Source organism: Danio aesculapii, chromosome 5 (genome assembly GCF_903798145.1).
Source record: "Danio aesculapii chromosome 5, fDanAes4.1, whole genome shotgun sequence".
Taxonomy (NCBI): Eukaryota; Metazoa; Chordata; class Actinopteri; order Cypriniformes; family Danionidae; genus Danio; species Danio aesculapii.
In genome coordinates, this window is record NC_079439.1 from 17,615,872 (window position 1) to 17,640,201 (window position 24,330).

General features: G+C 35.9%; 1 protein-coding gene across 1 annotated transcript in view; it reads right to left on the reverse strand.

The window, feature by feature from the left end:
• galnt9 (polypeptide N-acetylgalactosaminyltransferase 9) overlaps nucleotides 1–24,330 on the reverse strand; it is a 186,438-nt gene that overhangs the window by 17,973 nt on the left and 144,135 nt on the right. Inside the window, exons 7-8 of the mRNA XM_056457466.1 lie at nucleotides 8,155–8,340; nucleotides 1,164–1,301 (exon numbers count right to left, since the gene is read on the reverse strand). Of these exons, the coding sequence (XP_056313441.1) occupies nucleotides 1,164–1,301; nucleotides 8,155–8,340 (324 nt within the window). The remainder of the gene's footprint in view (nucleotides 1–1,163; nucleotides 1,302–8,154; nucleotides 8,341–24,330) is intronic.

Genomic DNA, 24,330 nt, shown 5'->3' on the forward strand with positions numbered 1-24,330 from the left:
ATGTGCTGCAGCTTAACAGCGTAGAACAACTGAGCCTTTAAAATAATGAGGAGCAAGCTCATTGGCTGCCGAGGCAACAGCAACCAATCTCCTGAACCATGTGGTTAAATGATGTAGGAGCAGATTATGTGACCTATTAGCCTGAGAAGGCATAGAGTTTCATGGCAGAAATTGTACTTATTTCACATTCTTTGTGAAATAAAATCACAAATGTTTCAGCTCAAAGCCTTCCTCAGTATGTGAATAAAACTAAAATATTTAAATCTAGGTGACTTTCGAAAAAAAGTTCCTTTATGATGGATTTGCACTCTTTAGAGGTAAATAAGAAATAAAACCTTTTGAACAGATTTTCTATCTCTTATTCTGAGAGTCGCATTTGTGCTCTTTTGAAGGTTGAACATACTGTAAATGCACACACAGCCATGATTTATCAAATCCATTTGGGAGATGACAACATTGACCGTCCATAAACCTAATACTGTACAGAGGATGAGATATGTGGAATCTGTGGTCTAGCAGGGATATTTTCAGAGACAAACTATTCCAATACAGCTATAGATTTTCCGCCCCTGCAGTTCTAGAGATCAATGTAGAAATGCAGGGCTCATTTTTTTTCTCTAGCAAATTGAAAATGCTGTAACATTTCTCTTCTATTGAGATTTAGTTGTAACACACACACACACACATTCCCTGCTTCTGCCCACACACACACACACACACACACACTCTAAAGTTAATAAGGGCCTCATTAAATCTCATTATGAGGAAATTGGAGCTAATTCCAATGCTTGCTACACTGTTGCTACGGAAACCAATTATCTTTACATAATTTTTTTTGTGTAGTTTTTACCATTTGGTACAAAAATACAAACTAAACAAAAGTGTTTCATGCAATCTTATAGATATGGCTGTATAGTCAAAGATGAAGTTCTAACACAAAAGCATAGCTCAACTATACTGGCTCTTTGAATAAGTACATACTTCATATCTTTTGCAAGGTGCTCAAGTGACATTTTACTATAAAATCTGCCAAAACAAAGCAAAACAGAATGATATATTTTATAATGGCAGGATATAGACATTTAAACTAACAGCGTGGGAAGGCTTATAAAAGGTTTTGTTGGTTTAAAACAGAGCATACTGGTTTTCTTTGTCTTTATTACCTCTCCATAAGTGATGGTGTTATTGTAGATTCTCATCTCAGGATAGACATGCTCGAGGTACCAGCGAAAGCTCCTGCAGTTCATTTTCTTCCTCAGAGCCACACGCTCTGATACGTCTCCAAAATCCACTCCTGGGTTCTGGAACAATAGAAAGAGACTTCTAGTTGTCGTTTGGCAGGAGCAGTATTATGCAAAACAGTTTAAATACACTAACTACAGGAGCAGATTCTCTGGGATTTGGGATAGTGGAAACAAAATACATTTTTTTAGTACACACACTTATATATATATTTATATATATATACAACAGGTCTGTCTGGATCTCAAATCTGATTGGATGATAGCCGTGATATATTATATTAATATCAGCACTTGTACAGCCTCTTTACCATTGTGTATTCCTCCCCGAATGGCAAGCAGAGACTATAGATTGACAAATATTGCAGCTGTTGGACAACATAATGTATTTTTGAGGCTTTATTTAGTTAAGAATGTAGCTGATTAGATTGCAACTATGCAGTTTATTTATAAGGATAGTGCCTGTTTTAAATATTCATAATTTTGGAGATACAGTGCCTTGGTAGAGCCATCAGCCTGCCATACTGAGCGGAGCAAAGATGATTGATGTTCCGCCACAAGATAGCAACAGGAACCACATAATAAGTCCTTAGGGTAGAAAAACAATATTTTTTATTGTATGTTTCAATCTACAGCTGAACAAATCATTACAGAACAGGTAAGTGACATTCTAAGTCGGTCTCTCTCTTTTATATTTTGTTGTTGTGTTTATACTATGAGTGGGCATAGATTAATTTTTTTTTAAAATGGGAGCAAAATCACCTGTTTTGTCAAAACTTTAGACATTATGCTAGAGAATCATTCAAATACTAGCTCTAAAGTGCCATTTGTGAAGTAGCAACGGTTTCTGTGGTTCTGACATTACCTGCAGATGTGTATGAATGGTGGAAGAAAGTAGTTCCTCTTTCAAAAGGGTTTTTGAGACTCTCCGTGTTTAATTTTCTTTTATAAATACATGATTGTGCCATCACACTGTTGTATAAATGCAATATCAGGCGCTTAGCAATGCAATATGGCTGTATATCATCACTGGTGGGACACTAAGGCACTGCTACTTATGTGATATTGCTCATATATGTATGTATATCCACACATACTGATTCACACACACTGATGATATTAGATATACTATATGTTTAAAAAGTATATAAACACACATATTATTTATTATTACAAGAAGGTCACTAGTTTGAGCCCCAGCTGGGTCAGTTGACGTTTCTGTGTGGAGTTTGCATGTTTTCCCTGTGTTCGTGTGGGTTTCTTCCGGGCGCTACAGTTTCCCCACAAGTCTAAAGACATGTGGTATAGGTGAATTGGGTAAGCTAAATTGTCCGTAGTGTATGTGTGTGTATGTGTGTGAATGAGTATGTATGGGTGTTCCCCAGTGATGGGTTGCAGCTAGAAGAGCAGCTGCTGCATAAAACATATGCTGGATAAGTTGGCGGTTCATTCCACTGTGGCGACCCCAGATTAATAAAGGGACTGAAAGCCGAAAAGAAAATGAATGAATGAATATCAATTATAAACACTTTAAATTTCTGAATGTTAAAACTTACATATGTATTTAAAAATATATACAGTAATGCAAATACTACTGTATATTACACAACATTTGAATGTAAATAAATATGAAACATGCTAGAAAGTCATACCAAGTAAAGTGTTGTTGGCTTTTTTTTGCCATAGTAATTATAAATGGTGCTACAAATTTAGCCAGCTAATTATAGAACTGTTAATTTATTAATTTAGTGGGATTACATTCCCACAACCTTCTGTTAACCTCACAGACAGATCAAGTATTTATAGACTACTTGTGTACCCCAGAACGATCTGTTCTTCTAGTTCACATTCATCATTTTGAATTTCATACTAACCATGTTCCATCATCAGACCATCGCACATAAACACAAGGGCTCTAATCCTTCAGAAAATTGTCAGGGCGAACAGGAGGAGTAGGTGTTTTCGTTTATGTCAGTCATGGGAGACTGCAATTGTTCTTTCATTAGGAGCCGCTAACATGCTAATCATCTGTTTAATTACCAGCGCTAGCGAGTGGGCTCAAATAAGCATGGCGAAGTGCTCAGTGGACTGAAGCAAAGAACTTCTAATATATTCAAAAACTCTCTGCTAACACGCGCTGAATCTAAATCTCCATCTCTGATCCTCGGTGGAAATACTAATAAGAGGATAAGATTGCAAACCATACTGTATAATGGAAAAAAATCGTGCTGTTTTCCTAGAAATGTTCAATGCATACTGAACGCAGTTTATCCCAGTGCTTGAGTGATTCAGACCCAAAGAGTTGCAAATGCTTTAGGTACTTTTGACAGTTATCACTGGCTTTTGATGTTCTGTTAATTACAATGTCTGAAATACAAAGAACGTACACTCACTGGCCACTTTATTAGGTACACCTGTCCAATTGCTTGTTAATGCAATTTTCTAATCAGCCAATCACATGGCAGCAACTCAATGCACTTAGGCATGTAGGCATGGTCAAGACGATCTGCTGCAGTTCAAAACGAGAAATGGGGAAGAAAGGGGATTTAAGTGACTTTGAGCGTGGCATGGTTGTTGGTGCCAGATGGGCTGGTCTGAGTATTTCAGAAACTGCTGATCTACTGGGATTTTCACGCTCAACCATCTCTAGGGTTTACAGAGAATGGTCCAAAAAATAGAAAAAATCCACTGAGTGGCAGTTCTGTGGGCGCAAATGCCTTGTTGATGCCAGAGGTCAGAAGAGAATGGCCAGACTGGTTTCAGCTGATAGAAAGGCAACAGTAACTCAAATAACCACTCGTTACAACCGAGGTATGCAGAAGAGCATCTCTGAATGCACAACATGCACAACCTTGAGGCAGATGGGCTACAGCAGCAGAAGACCACACCGGGTGCCACTCCTGTCAGCTAAGAACAGGAAAATGAGGCTGCAATTCACACAGGCTCACCAAAATTGGACAATAAAAGACTGGAAAAATGTTGCCTGGTCTGATGAGTCTCGATTTTTGCTGCGACATTTAGATGGTAGGGTCAGAATTTGGCATCAACAACATGAAAGCATGGATTTATCCTGTCTTGTATCAACAGTTCAGGCTGGTGGTGTCAACGCCACAGCCTACCTGAGTATTGTTGCTGACCATGTCCATCCCTTTATGACCACAGTGTAACCCATGGCTACTTCCAGCAGGATAATACACCATCTCATAAAGCGCAAATCATCTCAGACTGGTTTCTTAAACATGATAATGAGTTCACTGTATTCAAATGGCCTCCACAGTCCCCAGAACTCAATCCAATAGAGCACCTTTGGGATGTGGTGGAACGGGAGATAGATTTGCATCATGGATGTGCAGCTGACAAATCTGCAGCAACTGCATGATGCTATCAGGTCAATATGGACCAAAATCTCTGAGGAATATTTCCAGTACCATCTATGCTACGAAGGGATAAGGCAGTTCTGAAGGCAAAATTGGTTTAATCCACATGTACAGCCACAATTCCCTCTTATATTGTCAAAGTGGAGTTTAAATTGATACGTGTGCAAGGATGTATAACAATTTATTATGACATTGAAATTAATTAATTATGCTTACAACTGAAGCAATGAAGTCTTATGTCAGCGAACACAAAACAAGTGATTGTATTACATGTGCATTTTAGCACATAACTCAAAGAGGAAATTATATTTTTATTCACTGGGTATAAACCAATTTGGCAAATGCAACTGCTGCAACATCTTAGTTGTTAAAATAAAATGTATTAAAACTCAATAATTTAGTAAAGCTATTATATTTTATGGACATCCTGTAATTAATTACAAATTAAAACTAAACTAAACTAAAAATAATATAACTATAATAAACACATTTTAATTAACACATTCCTTTTTTCTTGTTTTAATGAAGGCTTTTATAAAAAAAAAATATTACATAGTAAAGCAATCGGCTCACCCACAAAAAAAAGGTCTACTAAAAAGCTATTTTATCTGCAGTTAGAATTTTCAAGAGGAATACTGTCAGCATGAAGGCCTATACGGTTTCTGTGCTGCGTGAAACAGACCTTAATGCTGTATTGACTACAGTAAGTGTTTTATAAATAACCGTCGCTGTCATTAATGAGTTCTGAAAACCAGTTATAAGCACGTCGAGGGCACTTCTGCAATAGACAGGAATGCGCCATGTGGAATTGAACACTACTCCATTATGAAAATCTATTAATAATGTGTACTTGGTTATTGTGAAATTGTTTTCCATTTAAGAATTGCGTGATATAATTGTCAAAAGGTGAAGTATCTCATTTCATGCACTGACCAAGGCCAACACTTCAACCCAATTAAACCTTTTAACAACTTAAGTGCTGCCTCTGGTTGAATGATCCTTTTTGTACACAGACTTTCTCTTCAGGAATAAAAAAATAAAAATCCCTATGTTTGCATCATGGTTCATGAAGGTAAATGTATAATTTATTCATTTAATTATGGATTTTTCTGCAAAATAAGTAAGCCCTATTATGAAAGTATCGCTTTTATAAGGGGTTTAAACAGCTGTGTGGCAACACTCTGTGAATATAATCAGCTTCTTATGGTGAAAATGTATTCATTTTTTTATGTAATCACACTTCACACTTCTGCAGAAACAATTTGATTGACATTCTCCTTTTGTTCGTCATCTGAGCATACCTGTCAACCCTCTCGTTTTACCTGGGATTGTCCCGTATTTTACAATTCTATCCCACTATCATGCTGTAAAGGTATTTTCCTGTATTTTAATCTTTCTATGAAGGGTGGCAATAAACATCCAAGAGCCGATCTTTCCTATGCGAAACCCATACCGCCGAACCACCAGGGGATGCCTGTTGCTCAAAAATGTGAATTTGTTCTGTGCATGAAAACACTTTGAAATAAATATAAAAACCATCACAGGTGCCATTGCCCCTTCAATACAATCGTCAAAACAGTCAGTTCATGTAGCTGTGCGTGACTGTCAGATGAGCTTCATATTGATATAAAGACACTGTTTCCCAAACAGATTCTGTACATGCGATTTTGAGGCAGAGAGAAAGTGGACACTTGGGGGGTTTATCCCTTATTTTCACATCCCAATGTTGACAGGTATGCATCAGAGGGGGAAAGCCCTGCCCATTAGTGACAATCTCTCCCTCAGTAGCATAGGATGCTAGTCTTGTTTTTGAATCTGCCACTATCTGTCACATTTGTAGCTCCACCCTCTTTTGAAAAGAGCACAATCTCTTTTTCATTTAAAGTGACAGTCACCAAATCACACAAATAGGAGCAAACTCTAAAAGGGGCAGTTTCATGGAGTTATAAAACAGTATTTGTGGGGTATTTTGAGCTGAAACTTCACTTACACATATACAGTGGGTGACACATCAAAAGGACCTAGGAAGTTTTTAAGACCTATGACTAAGATATCAAGCCAATTTAAACCAAGATATTCTAAAGTATATATTTAACAAAGACTAATCATATTTAATTATTTATACAGTGAAAACAACAGTGTTTTAAAACATTTAAATAATAATGAATTTTTGTTCTTCAATGCTATTAGACTGCACAGAAAACCATAAAACACAAAACGATTCATTTTTATCTTTGCTCTATTGTACTCATCTACGCTTGCAAATTATTTATTATGGTTTAAGCAAATGTATGAATTCTTTCCAAATAAAGTTATTCAGGTTATCTTTTGTGAAACTATATTCATATCGAAAAATGTAAATATGGCAGTTTTTTTCCAATCTCGTACAACTCTAGCTGTACAGTGGGTGACACTTCAAAAGGACCATTACTGCTGCGTGTTTAATTCACTTATAGCGCATGTCTTTGGACTGTAGGGGAACTAGAGCACCTGAAGGAAGCCCACGCCAACATAGGGAGAACACGCAAACCCCACACAGAAATGTCAACTGGCCCAGCCAGGACTTGAACCAGTGACCTTCTTGCTGTGAGGCAACAGTGCTACCCACTGAGCCACCAGGCCTCTGCATATAAACAAATAAAAACAACTTTTTGAAATAATCAGATTTTTGACACTAGTTTACTTTTTGCATGTAAAGACACATACAAAATTGTATGTATACTATATGCAACTTTCATAGTCACCAGATCTTAATCTAAACCCTGCTCATAAAGTGCTATTTCAGCCAGGGTCAGCATAGGTCGTCTGAGACAAATTTGGGAAATCTTAAAAAATTCATGAAATCCTCGACTAAAATCAGTGATCTTTGATTGTTGATTTGACATGCTTATAGACAGCCAATTTAATGATACCTCTGATGAAGTTCTGTCAGTATAAGCAGTTTTCAGACTCTTTCTTTTGAAAGACCCAGGTCTTCGTTGTCATTCAGTCTGACATTATGACAACTGAGATCTTACCACGTGACATGGAGATCATTTTCATGCAGTCTGACAATCTACAATCGTATAGGATTATTAAAACTTGCACAGCGTATGCCTGGCTTAATGGAGCATCTTTGGGATTTGGTGGAATGGGAGACTCAGATCATGGATGTGCAGCCGACAAATCTCCAGCTATCATGTCAATAATGTTTCAAGCACCTTTTTGAATCTACACCTGGTATAAAGGCAAAGGAGAGCTCAACCTGCTATTTTAATTAAAGTGGCCAGTGGATGTATTCACAGTATGTATTATTGATGTATTATCTGTGTGACACTAAATATAATGACTGTAGTAATTCTGTACTGAGCAAAACAATAAAACTGACAGGTTGCCAAACTCAATCTACAATTTTGTTCTGTGTATTGAGCCTTGGCATACTAGTAAATTAATCAGGGCACAATTAAACACAGCAACCATTTTCCATTAACCACCAACTGTCAAATCCCAAAAACACATGAGGATTGGTGAGTGCAGTTGCTAAATATTTCACTCACGTTCATAGGAATATTCCAGGCCATGTAGACGTGGGACTTGAACTCATCCATCCAGACCTCTGCCGCCCGCAGCGCATTCCTCTTAGCATAGTAGTCGATGTCATTGTTGTATGGTTTCTTTGTGCGTTCAATATGCGCGACTCTGGCACATGGAAGGACCTCCATACTGCCACCACACTGCCAAACCTAAAGACAAAAAGAGAAAAATAAAAGAAAGGTTTTTAATTTAGAATAAAGAACCTTTTAACATCGGTGAATTTTTTGCATTCCACAAACGTTTCTTCACTGTGGAAAAAATGCACTTTAGATCACTAAATCTGATTCACTATACATTGTAACAAAAAAGGCTGGGTTACACACAAATCTATTAAGTTAACTTAAATATTTTTACAAATTTTAATAACCTCAAACCTCAAAAAAAACCTCAAGAATTGTGTTGTTTCAGTTCATTTTACACAAGTAGTTTGAACAAGCAACAAAAATAAGTGTAATGAGTGTAAGTAAATTTGAGTTTAATATAAAATGATTATTTTAAGAACTTGAATAAAATTAACTAAAATTGTTCTTCTACAACATAAAAAATACCCTATTGGTGTAATGGTAGGTTGCTGGACAACAGAGTTGAGGATCCACGTGCAGTTTTATTAAGAATCGTCAGGCAGGCAATGGTCAACAGGTACAAACAGTAGCATAAGGGTAATCCAGAAGCATAGTCGAGGTCACAGTAGGGATGGCTGACGTGAAACTGATGTTTCGACACAGTGTCGAGATCCTGAAGCGCAAGTGTTTCGAAACACTGCACCAAAGCATGATCCGAAACACCCAGGTCATGTGACTAAGGTGATTCAAAACAGTCGAATCCCGACTTTAACAAATTCTCTGAAATTATGACTTGATGTACTTTAATGTTAAAAAAAATTTACTAAACACAAAATTTTCACAAAATGTTAATTAAAATGTCAGACCAATGTTAAAACAAAACACATTACAAGAACAGAGCATTTAAATCTAACATCTATAGCTGCATCACCCTCGATTCAAAACCATGCTAGTTTGGCTCTTACCACTTCACTAAATCACTTGAAGCCTCAACTCTACAACATAGGGTTTAATATCTCAATATGCTTAACTGTTTCTTTGCTGAAGCTATTCAAGAGCAATACATAAAAATGGCCACTAGGTGTCACTTTAGAAACAGGTTTCGAAATGTTCTGAAGCTTCGACATATTTGCAGGACCATAAGGGTAATCCAGAATTGTAGTCAAGGTCACAGGCAGAGGGATGGCTGACATGAAACTGACGTTTCAAAACAGTGTCGAGATTCCGAAGCGCAAGTGTTTCGAAACACTACACCGAAGCATCATCCGAACCTCCCAGGTCACGTGACTAAAGTGATTCAAAGCATCTGCCATTTCAGAAGAGTTTCGAGACCTGGCAAATCTGCATTTCACTGACAGGATTAAAAAAATAATATCTAAAATAAAATAATAATTTGGTCTAGTGGACCGTGTGTGTGCACAGAGTAACTATGCAGCAAATGGCCAGAGTTTGAATCCCGACTTATACAAATTCTCTGAAATTATGATTTGATGAATAATATTTTTTTATGACCAAAATAAGTCATATTTATTCACAGTGTTCATTTGGATGTCAACAAAACATGCTACAAAAACAGAGCATGTGAAAATAACATCTATACCTGCATCATCCTGGATTTGAACCCATTATCTCAGCATGTTAGTCAGGAACTCTCACCGCTTCACTAAATCACTTGAAGCCTTAACTCTACAACATGGAGTTTTAATACCTCAATTTGCTTAACTGTTTCTTTGCTGAAGCTGTTCCAGAGCAATACATATAAAATGACCACTAGGTGTCACTGTAGAAAAGGGTTTTGAAACGTTTTGAAGCTTCGACACATTTGCCTCTACTGTTTCAGTGTTTCATGAAGCCTCGCTTTGCCCACCACTAACAATAATCCAGAAGAGTAATTGAGGTCACAGGCAAAGAGGTCAACAACGGCAAACAACGTAAACAAGAAAAAATGGCAAGGGTCAAACACGGAAAGACTTAACAAGGAGAATGCTTTGTAACATTACATGAAACAACAACAAGACTCAGCAATGTGTGTGAGAATGAGAGCTGTATATATAGTCCTGGTCATCAGTTCTTACACGGTTCAGCTGTGTGTGTGCAATCATGGGTGTGTGTGTATGTGTGTGTGTGTGAGTTGCCTAATGGAAAATGTAGTGCAGTTCAGTGACAGAATTGTAGTTCGGGGGATAGTACATGTCCTCCAATGATCTATTAGGGCTAGAGTTTTTGTACCATTATAACATTTTTGCAAGGTCCATAAGTTTTATATCTTAAAATGTCCTCCTTGTTATAACCAGGTTTATATAACTCGCTATATATCGTCAAAGTTAGTTTGGACAGAGTTAACTAAGGCTGCAATTATGGTCTTAACATATTATTTTGATTTAAAGTAATTGTTTTTCATATTTAAAATGTTATTTATTCTTGTGTTTAAAGCTTTTGTCATTATGCTACTTCAGTGTCTCAGAGTCATTCAGAAATTATTTTAATTGCTGGATTAATGCTCAAGAATGTTTTTATCACAACAGTTTTGTAAACATGTTACAGTATATACCTTTACAAATATATTTTTTGTGTATGCTGTATAAGTGCACACACATTTTTTACCGAGAGTGTTTACGTGGTAATGACCCAAAACCGACTTTACAAAATGTAAATCATTCTAATGTTTTCTTTGAATGAGAGAACAGAATAATCTTCACATAATTCACATAAATATTCTAGCCTACAAGACTGGTTACTCAAAAGTTTATTCAGGCCAATTCAGTTATTTCAGCTACATTTCATTCTCAACAACCTGCTTCCATGCATAGTATTTGTTTTCTTAAAAATGCAAGCATTTACCTCCATATTTCTAACATATTATTGTAGCACAGTTTGTGCTGAATATAAAAACATACATGTTGGCCAATACTGTGTAATAAGTAGCTGAAATAAGCAATGTCAGGGCATGTCAAAACATTTTGGGGGTCCCCAAATCACTTCAGATTGCTGTCAGAAACACAATTAAACTCCCCAATTTAATACTTCAAGTGGAAGTTAAAAGGTTACATTTATTTTGAACTCAATTATATGCCTATACAAATGTTATTATTAAGTGTAATACAACAGCAAAAAAAAGTCCAAATTACTACATAAGAAAAAATAAAACAAAGTCAAATGTATTGGCATCTAAACACTTCCATCCACAAGTCAGACTGCACTCAAAATGAACTGCTTTTTATTTAGGGCGCCTATTTGCCCATAGAGGTTTGCCCCCTTCATAATAGAAAGTGTGTGAGCTTGCTTGATACAGCAATTAAGTGTTAAGGGCCATTAGTTTGTGCTGAGATGAGAGAAACAGGGGATGATAAATGAACGTGTGGAAGAATGAGTGCAAATATGTTCGTCCCCTGAGACCCAACAGTCACACTATTATGCTGACTCTGACTGTGCGTCTGCCTCCACATCACAGAAATATATGAAGAAAAAAAAAGTAAATGCATGCCATTATGAAGCAGAGCCAGCCTGCTGCTGCCGCAGTGATGACAGGGGCACAAGAAGGTTCAGGGTAACGTTGCTGAAAGTGCTTTGCTGCTGGAGAAGAGATACGGAAGGTCGGTTGACCCGAGAGACTGGATCCTTACAAATGCGTACATGTAGATTAATAATCGGCTATTAGCATTGCATATGCATGACTTGGGAAAAGAGCATGTACATCACTTGGTATCGTACTCTTGTATAATAAATTTATACATTATGAAGTACTGAGAAAGAAAAATTGTACCGTGTTCAATATTTGTTTTTCCCAAATATTTGTTTGATACAAACACATTAAATCAATCATGTAATAACCCAGAAAAAATATGCCTTGAAGTTTATATATCAAATTTGATGAAGATTTCTGTAAAACGTTTTCTGAGGCTATATCGATGTTCTTCTCTTTCTCACTATCAGAGGCTTTCTCAAAAATGACCTTTCCAAACTAAAACAGTAACAGTTACTGAACAATTTGGTCTACATTAACAGTTTATAATGTTCAAAACAAACAAACAAACAAACAAACAAAAATATATAGATGATTAAGTAATGTAAAAAACCCTGCATATTTCATAAACAAATACATAAAGTTAGTCCTGGAGCGGAAAAGTACAGAAAAATAATAGGTTTGTCGTCAGTTAATTAAAAGTTACAGTAAATATATAATGCATAAGCTTTAAAAGTTACAGTAAATATATAAGCATGATCAAACACCCAAGAAAGCTGCGGTCACACTGGGCTTTTCCTCCCATAGACCGCAAACGCAAAGTCATGCGTCAAGTTTCGCATGTTGCTGCGGTGGAAAGTTCAAGCTTGGTGAACTCTGACCTGCGAAATCGCATCACTTGACTGCGTGAGACCAATCGAGGATCAAAACACGACCTCTCTGGACAGAAACGTAAAATATGGAGCAATAGCTCGGTTTTTTAAATGTCTAATTATCTTGTTTAATCCCGCCCCTTTTCGCAGCGCCGTACGACAGAATTTTGCACACACAAAGCCCAGTGTAACCGTAGCTTAAGGGGGAGAACACGTTCAGAGCCCGGCGGCTAATCGGCAGGTCAATCAGAAATAATAAATAACACCTGTTATTCTAGTGATTTGGGCCGGAGAGACACCCTTCTTAAGGAGAACACAAGGAGCAGCCGGGAGAAGAGAGAGCACACACACACACAGTTACAGTGTTGTGGTGGCTACATTTAAAAATAAAAGACATTTACTTACCTGAATCGCCGACCCTGTCTACTTCTTCCCACAACAACAACGAACGTTATTACAACTTGCAATAAATTTGACACTTTATCAAACAATCTTAAACAAAGTCAGGGTTTTCATATGAAAAAACAGCACAAATAGTTCAACACTAATAATAATAATAATAATAATAATAATAATAATAATGATAATAATAATAATAATAATAATAATAATAACACTAATAATAATAATAATAATAATAATAATAATAATAATAACACTAATAATAATAATAATAATAATAATAATAATAATAATAATAATAATAATAATAATAATAATAATAACACTAATAATAATAATAATAATAATAATAATAATAATAATAACACTAATAATAATAATAATAATAATAATAATAATAATAATAATAATAATAATAATAATAATAATAATAATAATAATAATAATAATAAATTACTTTCAGCACCAAGTTAGCATACTTACATGATTTCTGAAGAATCATGTGATGCTGAAAACTGGAATAACATTCAGAAAATCAGATAAATTGCTTTTTAAAATATATTACATTAGAAAACAGTTCTTACAGCAAAAAAAGTACATTAAGTAACTAATTAGGTTAAGTAACCAATTATACTACAATTAAAAAAAATTAAAAACTTTTTCATAATATCATTATGTTTACTGACTTTTTAATCAAATAAATTGAGTTGTGGTGAACAGAAAAGTCCTTTAAATGAACAAACATTTATAATAATATGAATTATGATTACATATTGTGATAATGCAGAAAACACAGCTAATTTCAAACATCCAGCAATGGAGAAAGTTGTTTTGTTGCATCGAGCATTCATTCAATTTCCTTCAATTTAGTCCCTTTATTCATCAGGGGTCACCACATCAGAATGATTCGCCAACTTATCCAGCATATGTTTTACACAGCGGATGCCCTTCCAGCTGCAGCCTAGCACTAGGAAACATCCATAGAGCACACACAAAGGAAACTCACGCGAACACAGGGAGAACATGCAAACTCTGCACAGAAATGCCAACTGACCCAGCCGACCTTCTTGCTGTGAGGCAACAGTGCTCACAGTGTCACCCTGCATCCAGCATGTCTAATTAAAATCAGGGACATTCTATTCTAGACATACAAAAGGAGAACACAAATGCGAATGAAAAAAGGAGAAACAGTTAAAAATGAGGCAAAAAGAACGAGCAAAACTATTCAAAAATATGCCAAATAATATGATGCAACATCTCCAAATGAACTGCATGTGTGGCTTTATGCTTGAAAGGTCTACTAGAAAAGGCACTAGGTCCTTTTAGTACTCCTTTGCTTTGACCACTAGCGGTCTATCTTCAACTAATCGTGACGTTAATGGAACCAGCTATGCATTCACTGACTTTTATTAGCTGTGGAAATACTTTCAACTCCAGCACCACTGATCCATAATGCGACCTTGGTGTACAAAATCAATCTTGGAGCAGTAGAGCTCGGTTATGGTCTTACTGCCAGACGACACATGCTGTTGGTCTACCTTTTTTTTCCTGCTCGCTTTCTCTCTACAGTGAAAACTCCATTGTGTGCTTTGTTCAAGCTCAATAAAAGCCTACTTTCAGTGAAGGAACAGACAAAAGACAACAAATTAAGTTGTTAGCCTTCACTGTTTGGATTAGAGTTGAGTAAAGAGACTGCCCACTCTTTGAGAAGGAAAAACCTGCATTAAACACAGTGTTACAAGGGGTTGCCAGAGACAAAACCTACTATAAGCATTGATTTTTACACTCAACAGTTCTAAGATAAAAATCAAATGGCATCGAAATATGAGTTAGCATTAGGGTAATCTATATGCTAATGTATTTCTAATGAATAAATAACTAAATGAAATGTTATCTTGCTTAGAGAGACGTTGCCAAACAAAATGCTCTTTAGGATGCAAATAATTTGCATTTCATTTAAATAAAGACCGTCTGTCCTCGAACAGCAAATCAAATCATGGTTTACTGGTGTATTCGCTGTTTTCAGCTGTAGTAAAGCTGTCAAGTGAGGTTTTATTGGTCAGTGACATAATCTAAAGCAGGGGTTCTCAACCTTTCTTACTTTAGGGGCTTACTTCTTTCTCCGATCAATTTTTGAAAGCCCACCTGTCTGAAATTTTCTCTAAAATTGTATGAAATGCTCATTTAAACCTTTATTTAGTAACAAATATATATAATACATTTATTGTTACAGTCAGAATTATTAGCCCCACTATAAATTTTTTTTTCCTTTTTTGAAGAGTCATTTGGAATGTTTTATTTAAGGCTAAGAGCACAGTCTTGTAAATTTGTGTATGTTTTATTTCCAACATACATTTTGGTGCGATTCATCTTATAGATTATTGGTTTGGTTCGAGAGTTATAATGCTTTGCCAAAGGACTTTTTTAAAATACCTAAGTGAAAAAATGAATGGATCCATTTTACATGCATAGTTTACTAAACATTTCAATTCTGTCATAATTCACTCACTCCTAGGTTGCTCCAAGCTTGTTTGAGTTTCTTTTTTCTGTAGAGCACAAAAGAAGATATTTTGAAGAATGCTGGTAACCACTGATTTCCCACTGTAAAATACATCTGTAAATTAGCAGTTTTCCCTATTTTATGTTTGTGGATTCATGTTTTTTATTTTTCATTTATCCTCATTTATTTACACTTTTGAATTGCATTACGGGACCTTGATCCTTCATCCAACAACTTTTAACCTAAAAATTCGAAAAAGTGACATCTATTAATATTTTTAATAGTTTAAAGTGATATATTGTTTGGATTGGTGTTGTATATTATGATACAAAAACCTCGCAATAAACTGCTGGTAGATTTTTTGTTATTTTACAGACTCTATATACATATACTCTCCATATATTTCTCTATATACAACACAATCTCACGGCAATTCTTAACTGTTTGATTTAGTGGCTAATTTGTATGAATTTGTATAATCTCAATCATATAATTTAGTACGGTTTGCTTATAATCCGATGACGGTTGGGTGCCACGCCTCCTTTTTAAAATCGTAAATTTTTGTACGACTGAACTCGTACGAATTAGCCAGTAAACTGACAAAACGTAAAATACTTAAGTTTACGTTCATGAGAACAGGCTGCTATATATTATTTTTTATACATTATGTTATTTCAAACTACTAAAATGTCAATCAGTCACTTTGTTAAACAGTAGAGTTAAATTTTCAACCTCAAAATTGAACCAACAATGCAATTCACAGCCATAAATAACCAGAAAACATATCTGAATCACAAAATACAGACATTAAAAAAACACACAAAAAAATACTGTGTACTCCAAATATTTCACTATGGATGTCACTGGATACCCCTTCATAGCATTGTTCATTATATCTTCTTTTGTGTTCAACACACTGTAAAACCCAAAAAGTTAAGGTAACTCAAACCATTTGAGGAAACCGTTTGCAACAAACCATTTAAGCTTAAAAACTAATCCTAATGAGTACTGTGAACTTAATCCATTTGAGTAAAAGCACAGTAAAACCCAATAAATGAGGAGAACTCAAATTAAAAGAGTACTGTAAAACCCAATAAGTTCAGGCAACTCAAACCGTCTGAGGAAACCGATTGCTACAAACCATTTGAGTTAAAAAACTAATCTATATGAGTACTGTGAACTTACTCCATTTAAGTTTAAGTAATGAGGTATTTAATTAACTCATTACCTTCAACACTGAGTTTAAAACTCTTTACAAATGAGTAGAATTAGCTTTCAGTCAATTTTAAGTTAACTACACTCATTTCATTTGATAAAGTTGACGGTTTTACAGTGCAGAAAAAGAAAAAAAAAACACAAGATTTTAATCAAATTTGAATGAGGTTTGCAAATATCCATATTTGGGTGAATTATCCCTTTAATATTCAGCTTTGCATTTGTATGTTTAAAGAAAGTCACTTCAGTATTTGCTTTTATATCCTGCAATCAATTTGTATGCTTGTTTCTGAATGATTGGAGAACAGCGAATAAATTATCATGCAATTGGATCAAATATCTTTTGAAATACCTTACATGTTATAATATATACCAAACATGGGATATCCTCTATGAATCCTTACTGTTTATCTTTGACCTTCTCTGCGTATAAGCGTGAGCGATATGGTATGACTGTAGAGTCAACGAATCAGCCGCATGCAAGTCACGTTGCTGCACGTCTTCCTGCAGGTCTCCTTTCACAACATTAGTAAAACAAATCAGACTCACTCTGGACTCAGGAGCCATGTTGATGAAATGATGATTGCTGAAGAGCACCGACAGAAACACATTTACCTCATGCCGAGAGGGAGCGATTGTCATTACTGAGTTTCACTCTTTTTTGTCGCCGCAATTAAGCGGTCTGGAGAAGAGAGATGAAGGTCAAAAATACATGCAGAACAAGATGGTGGCGGTCAAACTGTGAGCAGCTAAAGCCAGGGACATATTGTCTGAGACTAACTATCATTATTCATTATTGAGCAGAATCAATCATTGCTGTCAAATGTCTCCCTCAGTATTGTACAGTTTGTCATAGGAGATGTCGTACAGTCTGCTGTTATTTGTACTCAAGATGTACAGAAACTGGGGTCAAATAATCCAAACTGAGAAGGAATAAGCTTAATAGATAAGTTGTGAGCTTATATTATATGCTTGTGTAAGGCAGATTTTCTTTTTATTTAAATGTGTTATTTTCTTTTTAATTGAGGGACAACATTTTTTATTCATTTATTTTTTACACATTATATACACACTGTAATACCCAAAAGGTTAAGGTAACTCAAACCATTTGAGGAAACGGATTGCAACGAACCATTTAGGTTCAAAAACTAATCCTAATGTTTAAGTACTGTGAATCCTAGGATTAAGTACTGTGAACTTAATCCATTTGAGTAAATGAAGCAATTTGAGCACAGTAAAACCCAATAAATGAAGAGAACTCAACCAACTGAGTACTGTAAAACCCAATAAGTTTATGCAACTAAAACTGTTTGGGGAAACCACACTGAAAAAAATTATTCAAAGATGATTCCTTGGATTTACTCCATTTTTTTACGTTAAGTGGTTGTAAACAATTTATTTGGGCTGAATTTAAACAAACAAATTAAGTTGAACATTGCTCAATTTAATTTGTTTGTTTAAATTCAACACAAATAAATTGTTTGCAACAGTTTTGCATGCAACACTTTTTTCAGTGCACTTGCTACAAACCATTTGAGTTAAAAAAACAATCTATACGAGTACTGTACACTTACTCCATTAAAGTTGAACTCATGAAATATTTAAATAACTCATTACCTTCAACACTGAATTCAAAACTCTTTTCAATTGAGTAGAATTAACTTTCAATAAATTTAGAGTTAACTACACTCATTTCATTTGATAAAGTTGACTGTTGGGTTTAACAGTGCAACTATATTAAATAAAGTCTGAATCAATTTGTCAAAAATGTAAAGGAAATATATTAACTGTGGAAAAAAAACATCCCGAACACAAAAAAACTAATTAAATGCACACATAAATTCAAAAGAAAGTTTATATTTTAAAAAATAATAAAATTACTATATATACAAAAGAAGATTATGCGAATAAGCTTGTGTCTTGACTCATGAGCTTTAGTTAGGTGTTAATTAGGAATAACAAACTTAACTCAATTGACCAATCAAAATCAATTGTATTCCAGAGAGCTGTGTAATAAATAACATGCACTCTCTCTCCCTTATCTACTGTCCACTCACCGGCCACTTTATTAGGTACACCTTACTAGTATTGGGTTGGACCCCATTTTGCCTTCAGAACTGCCATAATTCTTGTGGCATAGATTTAACAAGGTAGTGGAAATATTCCTCAGATTTTTGTCGTTATTGACATGATAGAGTCACAGTTGCTGCAAATTTGTCAGCTGCACATCTATAATGCAAATCTCTCATTCCACCACACCCCAAAGGTACTTTATTGGATTGAGCTCTGGTGACTGTGGAGGCCATTTGAGTACAGTAAACTCATTGTTATGTTCAAGAAACCAATCTGAGATGATTCACGCTTTATGACATGGCACGTTATCCTGCTGGAAGTAGCTATCAGATGATGGGTACACTGTGCTCATAAAGGGATGGACATGGTCAGCAACAATACTCAGGTAGACTGTGGCATTGACACAATGCTCAGTTGGTACTAATGAGGCCAAAGGCAGGATTAATCCATGCTTTCATGGTGTTGACGCCAAATTCTGACCCTATCATTCGAATGTTGCAGCAAAGGTCGAGACTCATCAGACCAGGCAACGTTTTTGAGCTGGTCAACGTTGGTGAGCCCGTGCGAATTGTAGCCTCAGTTTCCTGTACTTACTATTAATGAGCTCATGATCAGAATCAGGTGTGTTTGGTTAAGGAGACACAGAAAATGTGCAGAGCTGGTGGTCCTCCAGGAACGTTGTTGAGAAACACTGTTTTAAGTCATTGTAATAGTAAATAAATCTATTCATAAATATATGATATATAATATGAATATGACTGCATGTTCTCCACATGTTAACGTGGGATTTCTCCGGGTGCTCCGGTTTCCCCCACAGTCCAAAGACATGTGGTATAGGTGAATTGGGTGAGCTAAATTGTCTATAGTGCATGTGTGTGAATGAGTGTGTATGGATGTTTCCCAGTGAGGGGTTGTGGCTGGAATGGCATCCGCTGCGTAAAACATGTGCTGGATAAGTTGGCGGTTCATTCCACTGTGGCGACCCTGGATTAAAAAAGGGACTAAGCCGAAAAGAAAATGAATGAATGAATGAATTTTCTAAAAAGATATGCATTTAAAAATATCTTCATTATTTCATTGAAAATGGTTATTTGGAGTGGAAAATGTAATCGATACTTTTTTCTAGTTGATGAACAGAAAGTTGTTCAATTACTGTAATGCAGTACAACTGAATTTATAAAAAAAAAAAAAAAATGGAAAAACTCTAAATAGTTGCATCACTTTTGTGTGCAGTATTTCTTCTTTACAAACCCTCTGCAATCCAGTTTAATCAGGCATTTTCACAACCAACAGCATTTTTCAGAATCAACCTGCAAGACGGGCAATTGTGGTGTGCGAAATTCACTCAGCACAGATTTTGTGGCTGCGTTTGCTGCTACATGATTTGCATAATTCCTTTAGTGAACGAGGTGCTAAAACAATGCAAACAGTGCAGGCAAATTAATAGAGCTATCAGCAGGCGCAATTCATCCACTCCTCCCTCTCACTTTCAGCCAGCGCTCGACTGACGCGTTTTCATTTGTTTTTAAAAAGTTACATCATCTCATCCTCAGAGACACATCCCAGCCCTCTGAGTAAATCTCGCTCTTGAGCATTATATTCTCAGTCTCACTCGCTTCCTCATTCTTCCCGTGAAAGGGAACAGACAAAGCTTTGCCATCTATTATTTTAATCACGCTAATTATATCAGACGGTTTTATGTGATGTACGGTTCAGATCAAGCAATGGGTAATTTAATTGGACCCTCTTGCCATCCTGTGCTCTAAGAGTCAAATTTCAATGATCAGCCGCTATTGATGATCATTACCATGATAAAAATAGCAATAAAAGACCATGAGTTAATGCTGTCACATAGGCAGAGAGATAAAAGTGCTACGGTAATTCAAATGGAGATTTAGAAAGAGCTGCAAAAAATGATTTTGACATCACGTCTCATCATGCATCTCAAAGAAAAGGCTTGGTAGTGAACTGCATGGTTCCTCTAACAAAAAAAATCACATTTTGCAATCGCTGCGGTAACACAATCATCGCAGTAAAACAGAAGAACTTAGCGTTATGAATCAGTGCCAGTTTGCACATGTTCACTACCTGACAAAAGTCTTCTTGTCAATCCCAGTTTTAAGAGCAACAAATAATAACTTGACTTCTAGTTTCTGATGAATCATCTGTTTAACTGCATCCAAATGATCACAAATACTGCAGAAGACTTACTGGAAGCCACAAAGACCCAAGATTCCCACAGAAATCAGTTAAGTTTGGTGAAAGAAAAAACATGGTTTGGGGTTACAATCATTATGGGGGCGTGCGAGAGATTTGCAGAGTGAATGGCAACATCAACAGCCTGAGGTATTTGCAGTACATTTGTGCTTCCCATTACGTTACAAACCACAGGAAAGGACTAATTCTTCAGCAGGATAGCACTCCTTCTCATACTTTAGCCTCCACAGCAAAGTTCCTGCAAGCAAAGGTCAAGGTGCTTCAGGATTGGCCAGCCTAGTAACCAGATATGAACATTATTGAACATGTCTGGGGTAAGATGAAGGAGAAGGCATTGAAGATGAATCCAAAGAATCTTGATGAACTCTGGGAGTCCTGCAAGAACGCTTTGCCATTCCGGATGACTTTATTAATACATTTTTTGAATCATTGCAGAGATGTGACAATTTTCAATTTTGTTCATTGGATGTAAATACACTGCAAAAAATACTTTTATTACTTAGATTTTTTTGTCTTGTTTAGTCCAAGTATCTAAAAATTCTCAAACCAAGAAGCATTTTCTTGACAAGCAATAAATTTACTTGTTTTAAGAAATAATATGCCAAAAATAAGTGTGTTTTTCCTTAAAACAAGCAAAATAATCTGCCAATGGAATAAGCAAATTAATATTATGTCAAAAAGAATATCAAGATTATTTTACATAACCCATTGGCAAATTATTTAGCTTGTTTTAAAGAAAAACTCATTTAATCTTGACATATTATAAAACAAGACAGATGTTTTTGCTTGTCTAGAAAATGCTTCTTGATTTAGTGAAGTTTAATATCTTAAACTAATTTCGAGAGGAGTACGTGCTCATGATTAACCCAGCTGGCTCACATTAGCTAATCACAACCCTCCAATCAAAGCATCATAAGTTCCTATATATATATCCTCTTTTCTCTTTGCAACTATCTTCATCTTGAAGAAACCCCCTCCCCCCCCAGGGCTCTCTCTCCCGGGACAGCATGCCAAACAAGCTTCGTAAGTGATGAGCTAAGTGTGAACTCTTGAAATAATGTTTAGATATTTTTTTGAGGATTGGCCATGTGAATTAGGGCTTTTTAATATTTTTTCGATTGCCATGGACTGAAGAGCACCGACACATTATTTAAGCTACCCCTGAGCACTTTCTGTTTGATTTTGAACTTGTAAATGTTATTAATATTGGTTTCAATTTAAATGTTTATTATTTATTTGTATATCAAATAGCACTTTTGATTATATGGTTTTGTTTGCTTAGGCTTTAAACTGGGGGAAGTGTTTCAGGTGAAGTGTTTGCTTGATTGTTTTGTTAGCTGTATGTTTGTTATAACGTGATGTACTCAGTTTGATTTATGTACCTCTTAGGGACCCCCTCGAAAATGAGATGGTTCGTCTCAATGGGCTATCCCATTTAATAATTTTTTTTTCTAAAATTTGATATCTGTACTAAAAACAAGACTGCAAGGTATTTGCAAATGCCTAATGCAATATTCCAGTTTTTGCACACAAGTCAACTCATATATTTGAATATATTGAAAGGTGAGTATGAAGTGTCATGGTTTGGGGATATTTTCTGTAGCAGGAGTTCTCTTACCTCTTATACAGCTATAGGGCAGAGTGAATGCATTTCTTACACTCTATAATCCTAACATTTCTTAAAAAAATGAGATGTTTTTGCTTGAGCTTATACTAGAACCGGAAGGATAAATCTTACTAGATGTCTCTGGTTTTGGCCACTGGAGTATGAAACAGAAGCCTTGAGCCTGAAAGCATCTGTCCACTGTGAGCAACTCCAACAGGATAATCGACATTTCCCTTGTGCCCTTTGGGGACATTCTTAAAAAAAAAATCAGTTTAAGATTTCCAATTACATATTCATTTCCCCTCTCAGGACTCACAGTCAGGACGGGATGCCGAGGCCGCATTTCTGCCAGTGAGCTTTACTAAATGAATTATCATTTCCCCTTTAGCTGTCTCTAACTGTGTTTGCCGAGGATCTTTAAACTGTTTGGATTGAGTTGCACAGTAATGGTTTTAGCAAAGACATGGAGAAGATAAAAATGACATAAGGAAATGGGATCGAATGGAGTCGTATACTTATTATAATATCATATATTACATGGTTGCATTAAAATATGAGTCATTTAAAGGTTTACATTGTATTTCTTGTATTTAGCAAAAGTGTTTATCAAAATATGCCTTAAGTGCTCATTTTCACAGTAAATGTCCACATGTAATACTAAGGCACTCAGAGAAAGATAGCATGCTGGGGAGTTTTTGGAGCGTGGCATGAAAAATTATCTCATGCGGAGCATTTGATGATATATAATGCAGTGATGTTTGAAGGTTAATGTAAAGTTTAAGCTCAGGGATGTTAGAACTCATAAATCAAGGCTTGGCTTTAAACTGTCAGACAAATGCTGAACACTGAAGCCCAGTACACTGTATAAGAGGTTGCTAACATTCGGATACCAAGGACTTGTGAGAGGCTTTCTACATAAAATAAAACAAAAATAAAATGCAGTTCATGTACAAAAATCTGATCACACCAAGAGAGAAAAATGGCATCATAGATTAATATCGTATTAACCATAGATTTTGCAAAGGCAAAAAAAAAAAAAAAAAAAACTTGCAAAATAAAACTACATGCAAAAAGATCTGAAAAAAAAAATCAACAACACTGAAGCCAAAAACAGATTGTTAAACTATTATGTGAAACTTACACTAACCGGCCACTTTAATAGGTACACCTTACTAGTACCGGGTTGGACCCCCTTTTGCCGTTTAAACTGGCTAAATCCTTTGTGGCATAGATTCAACAAGGTACTGGACATATTCCTCAGAAATTTTGGACCATATTAACATGATAGCATCACGCAGTTGCTACAGATTTGTCGGCTGCACATCCAATCTCCCGTTCCACCACATCCCAAAGGTGCTCTAAAAGATTGAGTTGTGGTGACTGTGGAGGCTATTCGAGTACAGTGAACTCATAGTCATGTTCAAGAAACCTGTTTGAGATGATTCGTGCTTTTGACATGTTGTGTTATCCTGCTGGAAGTAGCCATCAGAAAATGGGTTACACTGTGGTCATAAATTGATGGACATGGTCAGCAACAATACTCAGGTAGGCTGCAGCATTGACACGATATATCCCCAACACCATTACACCATTACCACCAGCCTGAACTGTTGATCTAAGGCAGGATGGATTCTGACCCTAGCATCGAAATGTCACAGCAGAGATCGAAACTCATCGGACCAGGCAACGTTTTTTCAATCTTCTACTGTCCAATTTTGGTGAGCCTGTA